We start from the raw sequence: 12,746 nt of genomic DNA on the forward strand, positions 1-12,746 counted from the left end.
TTTTAAATTTGCAATTTCCCATAGAAGGGGGAATTACAGTTTCTGGCCAGCTCTAATTATAATTGTATTTATCGCCAAACTACCAATTAGTATTTATCAATCTCCATGTATAACTATGCCACCTTCTTCATCTATGGATGAAGAGGATGATGCAACAATACCTAAAACAGTTCCATTCTCATGTGTCTTTCCTCTTTTAAATAGATGTTTTGATTTAATATTATAGAAAGGCCCTTGACATTTCAAGGCAATACCAATGTTCATTAGTGTAGAATAAAGCAATTCAGCCCCCCTTTATTCTTTGAAGGCACCTACAGCAAGACAAGAGAGACAAGAGGGCAATCATAACCAATCAACTGCCCTAAATGAAAGCTCTTGCATCTGCCAGGAGGAAGTTCCCTAGCAGTCCATGCCTTTACCTCTCAGTGATATTTTTAGCCGTCTGCAGGAAGCGTGCATGATCATTCTCCTTCAGAGACTGTTCGGCCTGAGAGATGAGAGATGTGGAGCGTTCAATGCACTGTTTGCAGTTTGCAATCTGCTGAGCCAGTTTTCTCAGTCTCACCACCTTGACCAAAAACATAAGAAAATAGTCATATCCACATGCTCACAAATCGCATTAGCATTTACACACTGTGCTCATGGCCATAGTGCAAATGGGGTGTTAACATCAGTGGCTTAACTGACAAGAAAGAGCCTCTTTTCAACCTTCTTTACTCATAGGCCACATTAGCCAAGTCAAAGCTATGTGCTGTTTTACAAGAGGACTGATTTGTTCTTTCTACCTCAACTTTTTCCACACTGGAAACAACAGAGGGGAGTCAAAACAAGCACAGCTAGCCAATTTTCCTTCAGCAAGAACGTCATTTCCTGGCACTTTCTGCTTACATGATAACTAAAAAGTATTTTGATAACCATTTCCCTGAAGTGATGAAAAATGTGTTAAGAGCAGTTTACAAGATTCATTACTTTTCTTTTAGTCCCAAATTGGTATACACAAAAATGACCTGAAAACAAAACTTGACTAAGGGGATTGGTTCATGTTCACTAACAATAAATAAATGTTCATCCTTTTTATTTTATTATATGTTTGTTCAGATCCTAACCTGTAGTGTGGAATGAATTTGGCTACTCAGGAGCAGCTATAAATGGAGAATTGATTGTGCTTCTGCTATACGTAGCAAGGAAGTAGCCAGTCAGGAAATGCACACGAGATACGACATTGTCCTGGAAAGTACCATTAGCTGGAAGGCTAGGGAGGGGACCAATCAATCTGCCTTTTAGAGACAATGTTGGCTCCTGAAGCCTCTTAGTTCCTGAAAGCTCTGGGAATCCTTCCTATTTCTATAAAATCATCATCACCACCACCACATAGTTCCAACAGGAGGGGAAAAAAGGAAGGAAATCTAATAACTTTGGACCTCAGAAGGACATTAAGCCTTAAGTATAAAATCAGGAAATTAATCATTAAGTGGATTAGCAGAAAGATCATAATTGTATACTAAAGTTAACACAAACTCTAAGAGTCTCATTAATTAAATAATAAACATTGTAGTTGCTCAGGCCTGGTCTACACTACGCGTTTAAACCGGTTTTAGGAGCGTTAAACCGATTTAACGCCACACCCATCCACATTAAGAGGCCCTTTATATCAATATAAAGGGCTCTTTAAACCGGTTTCTGTACTCCTCCCTAACGAGAGGAGTAGTGCTAATATCGGTATTACCATATCGGATTAGGGTTAGTGTGGCCGCAAATCGACGGTATTGGCCTCCGGGCGGTATCCCACAGTGCACCATTGACCGCTCTGGACAGCAATCTGAACTCGGATGCAGTGGCCAGGTAGACAGGAAAAGCCATGCAAACTTTTGAATATTATTTCCTGTTTGCCCAGTGTGGAGCTCCGATCAGCACGGGTGGCGATGCAGTCCGAAATCAAAATCCAAAAAGAGCTCCAGCATGGACCATACGGATGTGATCGCAGTATGGGCAGGCAAATCTGTTCTATCAGAGCTCCGTTACAGAAGACGAAATTCCAAAGCATTTTTTAAAAATCTCCAGACAGAGGCCACAGCAGGGACTCAGCACGCCGCTGCGTGACAAACGTAACGGAAAGCCAAAGAATCAAATGGACGCTCATGGAGGGAGGGAGGGGGGACTGAGGACTCAAGCTACCCCACAGTTCCTGCAGTCTCCGAAAAGCATTTGCATTCTTGGCTGAGCTCCCAATGCCTGCAGTGTCAAACACATTGTCCGCGGTGGTTCAGGGCATAGCTCGTCAATTTACCCCCCTCACCCACCCCCAGAAGTAAAAGGGAAAAAAATCCTCTCTTAAATGTCACCCTATGTTTACTGAATGCTGCTGATAGACGCAATGCTGCAGCAGTCAACGGCAGCATCCTCACCCCCTCTCCTTGGTGGCTGATGGTACAATATGGCTGATATCCATCATCATCATCAGCCTTGTGGCAGATGGTGAAGTACAATAGGACTGGTATCCGTCCTCATCATCAGCCCATGAGTGCTCCTGGCTGGCCTCCGGTGAGGTCGGCTGGGGGCGCCTGGGTAAAAAACTCCTGATCATTCCCAGTAGATGGTACAGAACGGCTGGTAACCATCTTCATCATAGCAACAGGGGGCTGAGCTCCATCAGCCCCCGCCCTTCATGTGTAAAGAAAAGATTCTGTCCTGTCTGGACTATCATAGCAGCTGGAGGCTGCCTTCCCCTCATTTTATCTCATTAACAAGTCACTGTTTCTTATTCCTGCATTCTTTATTACTTCATCACACAAATGGGGGACACTGCAACGGTAGCCCAGGAAGGCTGGGGGAGGAGGGAATCAACAGGTGGGGTTGTTGCAGGGGCACCCCCTGTGAATGGCATACAGCTCATCATTTCTGCGGGATCTGACACGGAGCGGCTGTGCTCTCTGGTTCTCTGATACACTGGTTCTCTAGTACACTTGCCCCATATTCTAGGCAGGACTGATTCTATTTTTAGATACCATAAAGGAGGGATTGACTCAGGGAGTCATTCCCATTTTTGTCTTTTGCGCCCCTGGCCGATCTCAGCCAGGAGCACCTATGACAGCAGCAGATGGTACAGCACAAAAGGACTGGTAACCGTCATCTCATTGCCAATTTACAATGGCATGGTAGATGGTACAGAATGGCTGATAACCATCTCTGCTATCATGCAAAAGCAAATGAATGCTGCTGTGTAGCGCTGCTGAATCGCCTCTGTCAGCGGCATCTAGTGCACATACGGTGACAGTGACAAAAGGCAAAACAGGCTCCGTGGTTGCCATGGTAATGGCGTCTGCCAGGGCAATCCAGGGAAAAAGGGCGCGAAATGATTGTCTGCTGTTGCTTTCCCAGAGGAAGGAGTGACTGACGACATTTACCCAGAACCACCCACGACAATGATTTTTGCCCCATCAGGCACTGGGATCTCAACCCAGAATTCCAAGGGGCGGGGGAGACTGTGGGAACTATGGGATAGCTACAGAATAGCTACCCACAGTGCAACGCTCCAGAAATCGATGCTAGCCTCGGACCGTGGACGCACACTGCCGAATTAATGTGCTTAGTGTGGCCGCGTGCACTCGATTTTATACAATCTGTTTTACTAAACCGGTTTATGTAAAATCGGAATAATCCTGTAGTGTAAATGTACTCTCATTCTGCTGCCAGATAATTGACTGTAATGGGAGTTATGCATCCTGAGCGGAAGTGAGGGTACATATTAATTTGTTTTAGGACAACTGAGTCCACATAAGCAAAAATAAAATATTCCTTTTAGGAAATTAAAAAAAAAAAGGTCAATGCTGAACAAGGCTGAAAATCTTTAACATTGATATTTTCCCACAAAATAAAGCAATGAATGAAGATAAATTGCTACAGAAACGTACAAATTGTGATGATAATGTTCTGGCTGGTTCCTAATGTGATCTACTGCTATAGCATATTCACAGTGGTTGGCTGCTACTATTGCTGAGTATTTGTATGAAACAAACATTTGTCACCTGCTCTTCAAAGAAAAAAGATCATAATATACTTTCAGTATAATTCACTATTGATATAATCTACCAAACAGCATCTCCTCACCCTCACAAAACATTAAGGACTAGATTGCAGAACCATTACTCACGTTGGTGAGCACTTACAGGAGGAGTCCCACTGAAGCCAGTAGGTAACTCATGTGAGGCAAGGGGCACAATCCAACCTCATTTAATTGATCGTTTCTCATGAACACACTGTACGGGGGTAGGTAGATAGCTAGGAGAGGAGCCATTTGTTTAGATACTGTACGTATGTTGGGGGTTGTTCTATGCAGAGCAAGACATGCTCTATGTGTGCGTTCATGAAGAGACAGCATTTCAGCATATACTGCCCTAGGCAGTGACACGTTCACTGCCTTAACATGCAACTTTTGTTCAGCTCTTTGTTTGTTAATGAACACCACAGTAAAGTCATTAACTGAAGAAATGTCACACAGTGCACTTTAGGCACCCGAGGACACTTTCCTGGTTGGCAGGCCCAATGTCTGAACTAGTATTTTTCAGCTTCTTTATATAAACAATAGATGATAAATCTGGAAAGGAAGAACCTCCCTTCCCCTACTGCAGGAATGTCCTCTGTACTTAACACATCTCATCTGACATTTAAATGCCTAATTTAGTTAAGTACACTTCACGTGATTACACAAGTATACAACAGTGCATTAAGGGCTAGCTGTTGCACATAGCCACAGTCCCATGTCAGAGCCCTCTTCCTTATAACAAGAGCTGGAGCTCCAGTCTGGAGTCCATAGCTCTCTAGCCACAGTCACAGGCCAAAGGGGAGTTTGGCAGTCTTGTGCCTCCTAGAACTCCTTTGTGGAATAGCTGATGTGCCTTCTTTAAAGAGGGTTCAACATGCACTCTGTTCTATGGCTTCGCTGCTCAGTGTGAAGGAGGGAGGGACAGGACATGGCTCCACCCCTGCCTTGACCCATTAGCAAAGGCTAGCATATACAGGTGATAACTATCTCTGGGCTCCTTGGATAGACCTAAACTAGAACATTTTGTACTTGTTTTCCAGCAGCTCTGAGCAGGTTTTCATGACACGATGATAAAAATCCCTGACCCCTGTCTATACCAGTGCTTACCCCGTTGGTAGTACTGGTATAGCTGTTGCACCATTGTTGGAAAACAGGTAGAAACTTTTCCAGTGTTGTGCAAGGACTCCCATTGTGCCTGGCCTCTGGAGGCTTGCTTGTGGCCTCACATTCCCATGAGGGGGCTGGGCACAAACAGGTCTTTAATATTTGTTTTAAAATATTTCTTAAAAACAAATCATCAGCAGCAGCAACCTTATCGGTAATGAAGAGCCTCATCAAAACAATCCAGAGCGTGCAAGTGGTGCAGATTTTAGGAAGGAGCCAGATATTTTTGAAGTATTTATGGGGTTATTAGAAGTCTATTTTTTTAAAACAGAAAAAAGAATGGGGCAGAGTCTGATCCTAGTTACACTGGACAAAATCCAAAGTAACTAATGAAATCTATAAATTTTCACTGGTGTAATTGAGATCGGAATCTGGTATAGGATCTTTTAAAGATGAAATCTATATGCATAATGGGCAGCTCCGAATGAATAGGAAGTTTGCCATGAACTTTGACGGCAGTAGGGTTGGGCTCAATGTATGCAGAAAGAAGATTATGCAGAAGGCTGGCTTACTACATCCTGAAGGGAGATGTATTTTGTTAACATTATGAAGAAATTCAAGATCTGTCAAATAACAAATGGAAACTGTGGTCTTCAAACATGTTGAAGCAGCCCTTGCCTACAGCCTTTTTTATTTCAAGTTAATTGGAATATCTTGACAGCTAAGTGAACCATTTAACCTGCCCTTGACTTTATTCCTTGTCTGAGCTTTTCCCACACAAGAAGGAGTTTGTTTCACTCTTCCAGCTATTTTAGCAGCTAAAGAATAAACGCAATGCTCCAAAAGAAACAAGAATAATGATCTAAAACTAAGATGTTCCTTAATTTAGCAGATAGCTAGATCAATTTTAAACTTGAATGTATATCTGAGATTTGCCTTATTCATTAGGTTTACACTAACAATCACTGTCCTGCAGTTATTAGGAAAGCAATGGCATTGAATTTACATTCCCAATATTTTTAGATAGTAAAAATCTCATACCACTTTCTGTAAAATCCAAGTTAAAATTCCCCATTGCAATCTTTAAAAAAGTGTTATCTTGAAAGTAATTGCTCTCGTCTGTAGAGTTATTTTGTATAAATGTCTTTAATAAATAATTTAGGTTTATACGGAATAAAATATTAATGCAGATGACTGGAGAGCAAATCCTGTGATATAGTAAATTCTTGCTATGGGCAAATGCCTTCAGATTTCTGATAAAGTGAACGTTTTTTTAGTCCCTCATTTTATTAATATATTTTGATAAGTGAAATCACATCCCTGTTGGAAAATATTATATAAATTGTTTGATTTTTAAAAATCATATTACATCACAAAAAAAGAACCTTAAACATCAAAATCGCATAAGGTTAGATTAACACTAAATAACACTCAATAAGTTTTAAGTGATGACTGAATGTTTACCCAATACAGACAACAGACAGCATCTCCATTCATCTAAAAGTGACAGATGGCAAGGAGTATCCAAAGACTCTTGTAAGTGTTTATTAATAGCACATTAAGTCGAGAACTCACGGAAGTTACAGAGCATGAAGAAACACTGCTGACCCATTTGAACTATCAGGGGAAGAGGTCTTACCTTCCCTTCCTTTATTTTGGTTCCAATAATTTGTCGTCTCTGTTGGATTATTTCAATGAGCAGGTCACATTCCTCTGTCAGCTTCGTTTCTTGTCGCGATGCATTCACCTGAAGAGCAAGTCACCTTGGTTAGAAAAGTTCTGGTCTTTTTCATTTTATTTTTAATTTAAAATTATCATTTCTAAAAATTTTTTTGCATTTTTCATTTTGTTTCATAAATTTTGTTCTGTTTACTTTCCCTCTTCTGGACCTTGTGAAATATAGATATGAAAGTGCTCTGTCTGGACTTTTGAATAATGTATCACTGTACAGACAAACTCATCACTATTTCTAACTGAAGTCAAATACGGCCTGTCAGGTGATGTGTAACCTCAACTCTAGTTGACATCAGTGAGCGTTGAGAGCCCTCACCATCCTTCACTGAGTGCTTAGCCCTCACAGAATCAAGCCCTAAGTAGGGTTCAAATAAAGAACATTCATGTAGCTTATTACCACAGTCCATGAAAAAGGTCAGTGATTTAATACATTAGGTGTTTTTGAGATTCTTCCCATTCTTCTCAGTAACAAAATAGTGTTAAAATAATTGTGATTAGACAGAGAGAGGGGGTCTTAGGGCTGGTCAATTTTTTTTTGTCAAAACTGTTTTTTAATGGAAAACTGGTGGTGATGGTGCTGATGGGTGGGGGTGGGGAGGAGACATAAAAACATCCATGGAAAACGTTTGCTCTCTGTGCAAAATTTCTACTTTGTGTTAAAAAAAAAAAAAAAAAAGCTACCCCAAGTGCCCCCCCAAAAAAACAGAAAAGGTTTTTTCTTTTCTTTTATTTCAGTCAAAAAGTTTTTGGATTTTCAGTTTTTCAGTTTAAAGTCAAAATTTTCCAGGGGTGTTGGGTGGGTGGGAAGAATACCACTTTTCAATCAACTCTTTTTTTATATATTTTACATACGAGAAACCAGAAGTATAACAATGGTTGTTTCAGAGTGTATCACTAGTTGACAGAAGGAATATACAGTGTAGACACTGTTCTTTATAATGTTTGAATTTTAAACTACAGAACGCAATGATTAAGGAAATGGAGGGTAGGCTGTTGTACCTTATCTTTACATTATAGTATTTATACAGTGCAACAAGAATGAAATTTACAGACAAGTAACCTGACAGCTCCTTGCCCGGAGATTACAAAAAGGACCCTAATCTAGCAAAGTATTTAAACATGTATCGACCTTTAAGCACATTAATAGTCCCTCGTACTTAAATTTAAGCACACGCTTAAACCCGTTATTGGATCAGGGCCAATTTTACAAAGTTCCCTCTTACGTGAACAGCCTTTATGCCGGTCAGCCTAACTGTAGGGTACAAAACCCAGATTTTATTGCCATAACAATCAAGGTTTAGCCACTTATACCATAAGCTTAAGCATTAATAGAGGTTTATAATACTTAAATCTGTTTTCAATATTGAAATGCTGTTTGGTCCAATAACCCTGGAGGGGAGGGTGGGGGGAAGCTAAGTGGTGCCACCGAGTGCTGGAGATGTTTGCCCTGACATAGGTGAAGTGGAGACGTGGGCCTGGAGGGAGGAGGGATAGCTCAGTGGTTTGAGCATTGGCCTGCTTAAACCCAGTGTTATGAGTTTAATTCTTGAGGGGGCCACTTAGGGATTTTGGGCAAAAATCAGTACTTGGTCCTGCTAGTGAAGGCAGGGGGCTGGACTCAATGACCTTTCAAGGTCCCTTCCAGTTCTAGGAGATTGGTATATCTCCAATTATTATTATTATATTATAGAAATGAGCACCCGCAGCTCTGCCTGCTCAGTTGTCAGGCTGTCAGTCAATGCAACTGGGCCACAGCAGAGCCATGATTGGCTCAGGCAGTCAGGTGGCTTGCCCTAAAGGCCAGCAGCTGCAGAGGTTTTGTGGCTACTCAATGCCCCTGTCTGCAGCTTCTCTGCCTCCATGTGCTCACCTCACTCCAAGTCCTGTTCCTGCCCTGCTCCAAGCCTGGACCCTGCCCTTCACCTGGCTGTATTCCAGTCCCGTTCCAGCCTTGCTGCTGCCTTGGAACCAGCCCTGCTTTCCCTGACTCCGGGTAATCCATTTCTCACCCTTGGCTCTGATTCCTGCCTCTGACTCAGTCTTTACCCTTGGCTCTGGCATTTGGGCTCTGACTACAGTTCTGACCCTTGGTCTTGGTTCTGACTTTGTCTTGACCCTTGGATTTGGTTTTGACTTTGGCTCTGACCGCTAGGCATGACCACCTGCGACCTGGTCTCCTGATGCGTGTTCCTACTGGTCACTTTTGTCATCCTGTACCTCTGCAGAACTGCTTTTAACCAATTGTACTATTTTCTAACCACAACCCTGCCCTTCTTCTGACTTCTAGTTAACTAGATGCATTGAAATTCCTTTTGACAAAGCAAGGAATCCCAAACTGGTGCAAATTAGGGTAAAACTCAGTCTTGGTATAAAAGGATACAACTTTTTTTATGTCAGTGCTCACTTATGTCATGGTTGGCTGGTGTTTAGGTTAATTACTTTATCGCATAAATAGGATTTCTGACTAGCTTCCACTCAATGTGTAATTTCTATCACCATTTCGATCACTGATTAAATTAGCCTATAGGACCAAATTCATCCACAGTGTAACTCTCCAGACATCAGGAGAGTCACATGAGGGCTAAATATACCCAACAATGTTTTATTTAGTGCCAAGTTTGTTTAAGAAAGGGAAAAAAATTAAGATGCAGCCACCAAAATTATATGAATAATAAAATGGTTCCAAAACGTTTCCTTTTTGATCCCTTATTCAATAAACAGATTTCTCTTTTCTTTGAAACTAGAAATTTTTTAAAATTCTTTTGAACACATATCCAATTTTTATAGCTTATACAAAATTATTAAAGTGGAAAATATATTTCAAAATTTTTGGAAAGCATGTCCAAGACTACTATTAAAAACGCTAGTTCATTTTCTATGTTTTTCTGATTCCCTTTCTGAAATACTGATACATTATCTTATTATATTTGCAGGCTACATAGGCGCTATTCACAAAATGGTACTTAATTAAGCACATGCCTAACTGACTTTAAGAACCAGTGAAGCCAATGGAACTATTCATGAACTTAAAAAGTTATGTCTGAGCCGACATTCCCTGCTGAATTGGGGCCTTAACTGTTATTTTATAAAGCTATAAAATATTAGGTTGAAAGAATCAATTTACAACATTGCTATTTTATACTACGAAATTTACTTAAAACAGACTCGTATGGCTTTGTGCTTTGGGTACATGATATTGTTCTCTGCTGCCATACAAGGGACAAGGTCTGACTCTAGTCCTGTTATTATTATCATAATGAAATAATCATTTTTATTTCTGCACTGCCTAGGGACTCTAAACAGGCTCTATGCAAACTGATAACTAGAAGACAGTTCTCCCAATCTAAGATGTAGAAAATGTGCAACAGGTAAAATAAACTAAACAAATGGGGGTTGAGTGTAGGATAGGATGGAAGGACAAGGTAACAGCAGTGGCCTGTGTTTCCATCAATGAGTGGTCACAGTAGCCAGAGGTTGGTTTCTTGTTCTGTGATCTTGTAGGGGTTAGGAATGCTTTGGACGTAAGTTGCAACACACCCAGGCCCCTCAGGAAACAGGGTTGTCCCATGTTGCCACAACACAGTGATCCATCTTGCTGACTAACAGGCTCTTCAGGGAGCACCTCAATTTTTTTCCAAATAGAAAGATGACTGCTAGGCTGAGCTTCAAGAGTGAGTGGGAAAGTAGAGAAAAATGGGTGCTCCTCAGAGCAATGCGAGAAATTAGGGCAGCTATTTTTAGTTCCCCTACAACTGAGAACTGTCTTGGAAAGAGTTCTGCTCTCTGAGAGGCTGCCTAGACGTGCTATTCAGAGACTCGAGTCAAATTGTGGTTTGGGTCATAAGCAAAATGGTTGTGGTGGTTTCAAAGTCCTTAGCAGATGTTTGGTAAATCACCAAATTATAACACAATGGGCAACTCAATTACAGCCAATCTTCTGCTGCTAGCTCAACCTTAATTTGGGAAAGAATGAACTCACAGGGCTAACCTCACACCTAGATTCTAGGGCTGGAAGGGACCTCGGGAGGTCATCGAGTACAGTCCCCTGCCCGCATAGCAGGACCAAACACTGTCTAGACCATCCCTGATAAACATTTATCTTACCTACTCTTAAATATCTCCAGAGATGGAGATTCCACAACCTCCCTAGGCAGTTTATTCCAGTGCTTAACCACCCTGACAGTTAGGAACTTTTTCCTAATGTCCAACCTAAACATCCCTTGCTTCAGTTTAAGCCCATTGCTTCTTTTTCTATCCTTAGAGGCTAAGATGAACAAGTTTACTCCCTCCTCCTTATGACACCCTTTCAGATACCCGAAAACCGCTATCATGTCCCCTCTCAGTCTTCTCTTTTCCAAACTAAACAAACCCAATTCTTTCAGCCTTCTTTCATAGGTCATGTTCTCTGGACCTTTAATCATTCTTGTTGCTCTTCTCTGGACCCTCTCTAATTTCTCCACATCTTTCTTGAAATGCGGTGTCCAGAATTGGACACAATACTCCAGTTGAGGCCTAACCAGCGCAGAATAGAGCGGAAGAATGACTTCTCGCGTCTTGCTCACAACACACCTGTTAATGCATCCCAGAATCATGTTTGCTTTTTTTGCAACAGCATCACACTGTTGACTCATATTTAGCATGTGTTCCTTCCTAAGTGGAGCACTTTGCATTTGTCTTTATTAAACTGCATCCTGTTTACCCTCAGACCATTTCTCCAATTTGTCCAGATCATTTTGAATTATGACCCTATACTCCAAAGCAGTCGCAATCCCTCCCAGTTTGGTATCATCTGCAAACTTAATACGCGTACTTTCTATGCCAGTATCTAAGTCATTGATGAAGATATTGAACAGAGCCGGTCTCAAAACAGACCCCCGTGGAACCCCACTTGTTATACCTTTCCAGCAGGAGTGGGAACCATTAATAACTACTCTCTGAGTACGGTTATCCAGCCAGTTATGCACCCACCTTATAGTAGCCCCATCTAAGTTGTATTTGCCTAGTTTATTGATAAGAATATCATGCGAGACCGTATCAAATGCCTTACTAAATCTAGGTATAGCACGTCCACTGCTTCTCCCTTATCCACAAGACTCGTTATCCTATCAAAGAAAGCTATCAGATTGGTTTGACATGATTTGTTCTTTACAAATCCATGCTGGCTATTCCCTATCACCTTACCACCTTCCAAGTGTTTGCAGATTTCCTTAATTACTTGCTCCATTATCTTCCCTGGCACAGAAGTTAAACTAAACTGTGTAATTCACATCTCTGAGCCAAAAGTGTTTTGTGGTCTCCTAGCAAGATTTGCTTCATGGGAGCACAGCTCTCCCTCTGGAGTTCATCAGAGGTTGGCAGCTTTAACTTGTGGTTGGGTCTGCATAGGAGCCCTTCTGGCAGAAACATGGTCCCTGTCCGAGGCACTGACAATCTAAGTACAAGACAAGAAACAACAGACAGACTGCAAGTACAAAGAAACTATGAGACAATATTAATCAGCATGATCAACAGAGTGGTCTCAGAACACCAGAAGCCTAACCATTACCATGGCTTGAGACTAGGCATAAAAAAAAAAAAAAAAGTAGCTGAGTGAACCGTTTTCATAAAACAATTGATATTGTAATTCAGTTTCCCAATGTTATTCTGTATTTGTGCCCACACAATATTTCCATAACCATCAAAAGACACTGTCCGCCTCCATTTCCTTAATGGCTTAATGTGTAAATTATCTATTATTCTAAGACATGTCTTAAAGTCCATTTTAAGAACTTGTTTTTAAACTTATCCAAATAGGACAATTAGCTCATGGTATAAAAATTATCATCTTATCAATGCACTGAGACACCAACACATGAGAACAATGTAA

The 12,746-nt window shown here is 41.2% G+C and overlaps 1 protein-coding gene across 11 annotated transcripts in view; it reads right to left on the reverse strand.

Annotated features, from left to right (window-relative positions):
* Positions 1 to 12,746, reverse strand: part of MID1 (midline 1) — a 387,109-nt gene that overhangs the window by 31,422 nt on the left and 342,941 nt on the right. For all 11 annotated transcript variants that reach the window (XM_039504352.1, XM_039504354.1, XM_039504355.1 and 8 more), the window contains 2 exons: positions 6,786 to 6,893; positions 420 to 568 (listed from right to left, as the gene is read on the reverse strand). In XM_039504352.1, the coding sequence (XP_039360286.1) occupies positions 420 to 568; positions 6,786 to 6,893 (257 nt within the window). The remainder of the gene's footprint in view (positions 1 to 419; positions 569 to 6,785; positions 6,894 to 12,746) is intronic.

Source organism: Mauremys reevesii, linkage group 1 (assembly GCF_016161935.1).
Source record: "Mauremys reevesii isolate NIE-2019 linkage group 1, ASM1616193v1, whole genome shotgun sequence".
Classification (NCBI taxonomy): domain Eukaryota; kingdom Metazoa; phylum Chordata; order Testudines; family Geoemydidae; genus Mauremys; species Mauremys reevesii.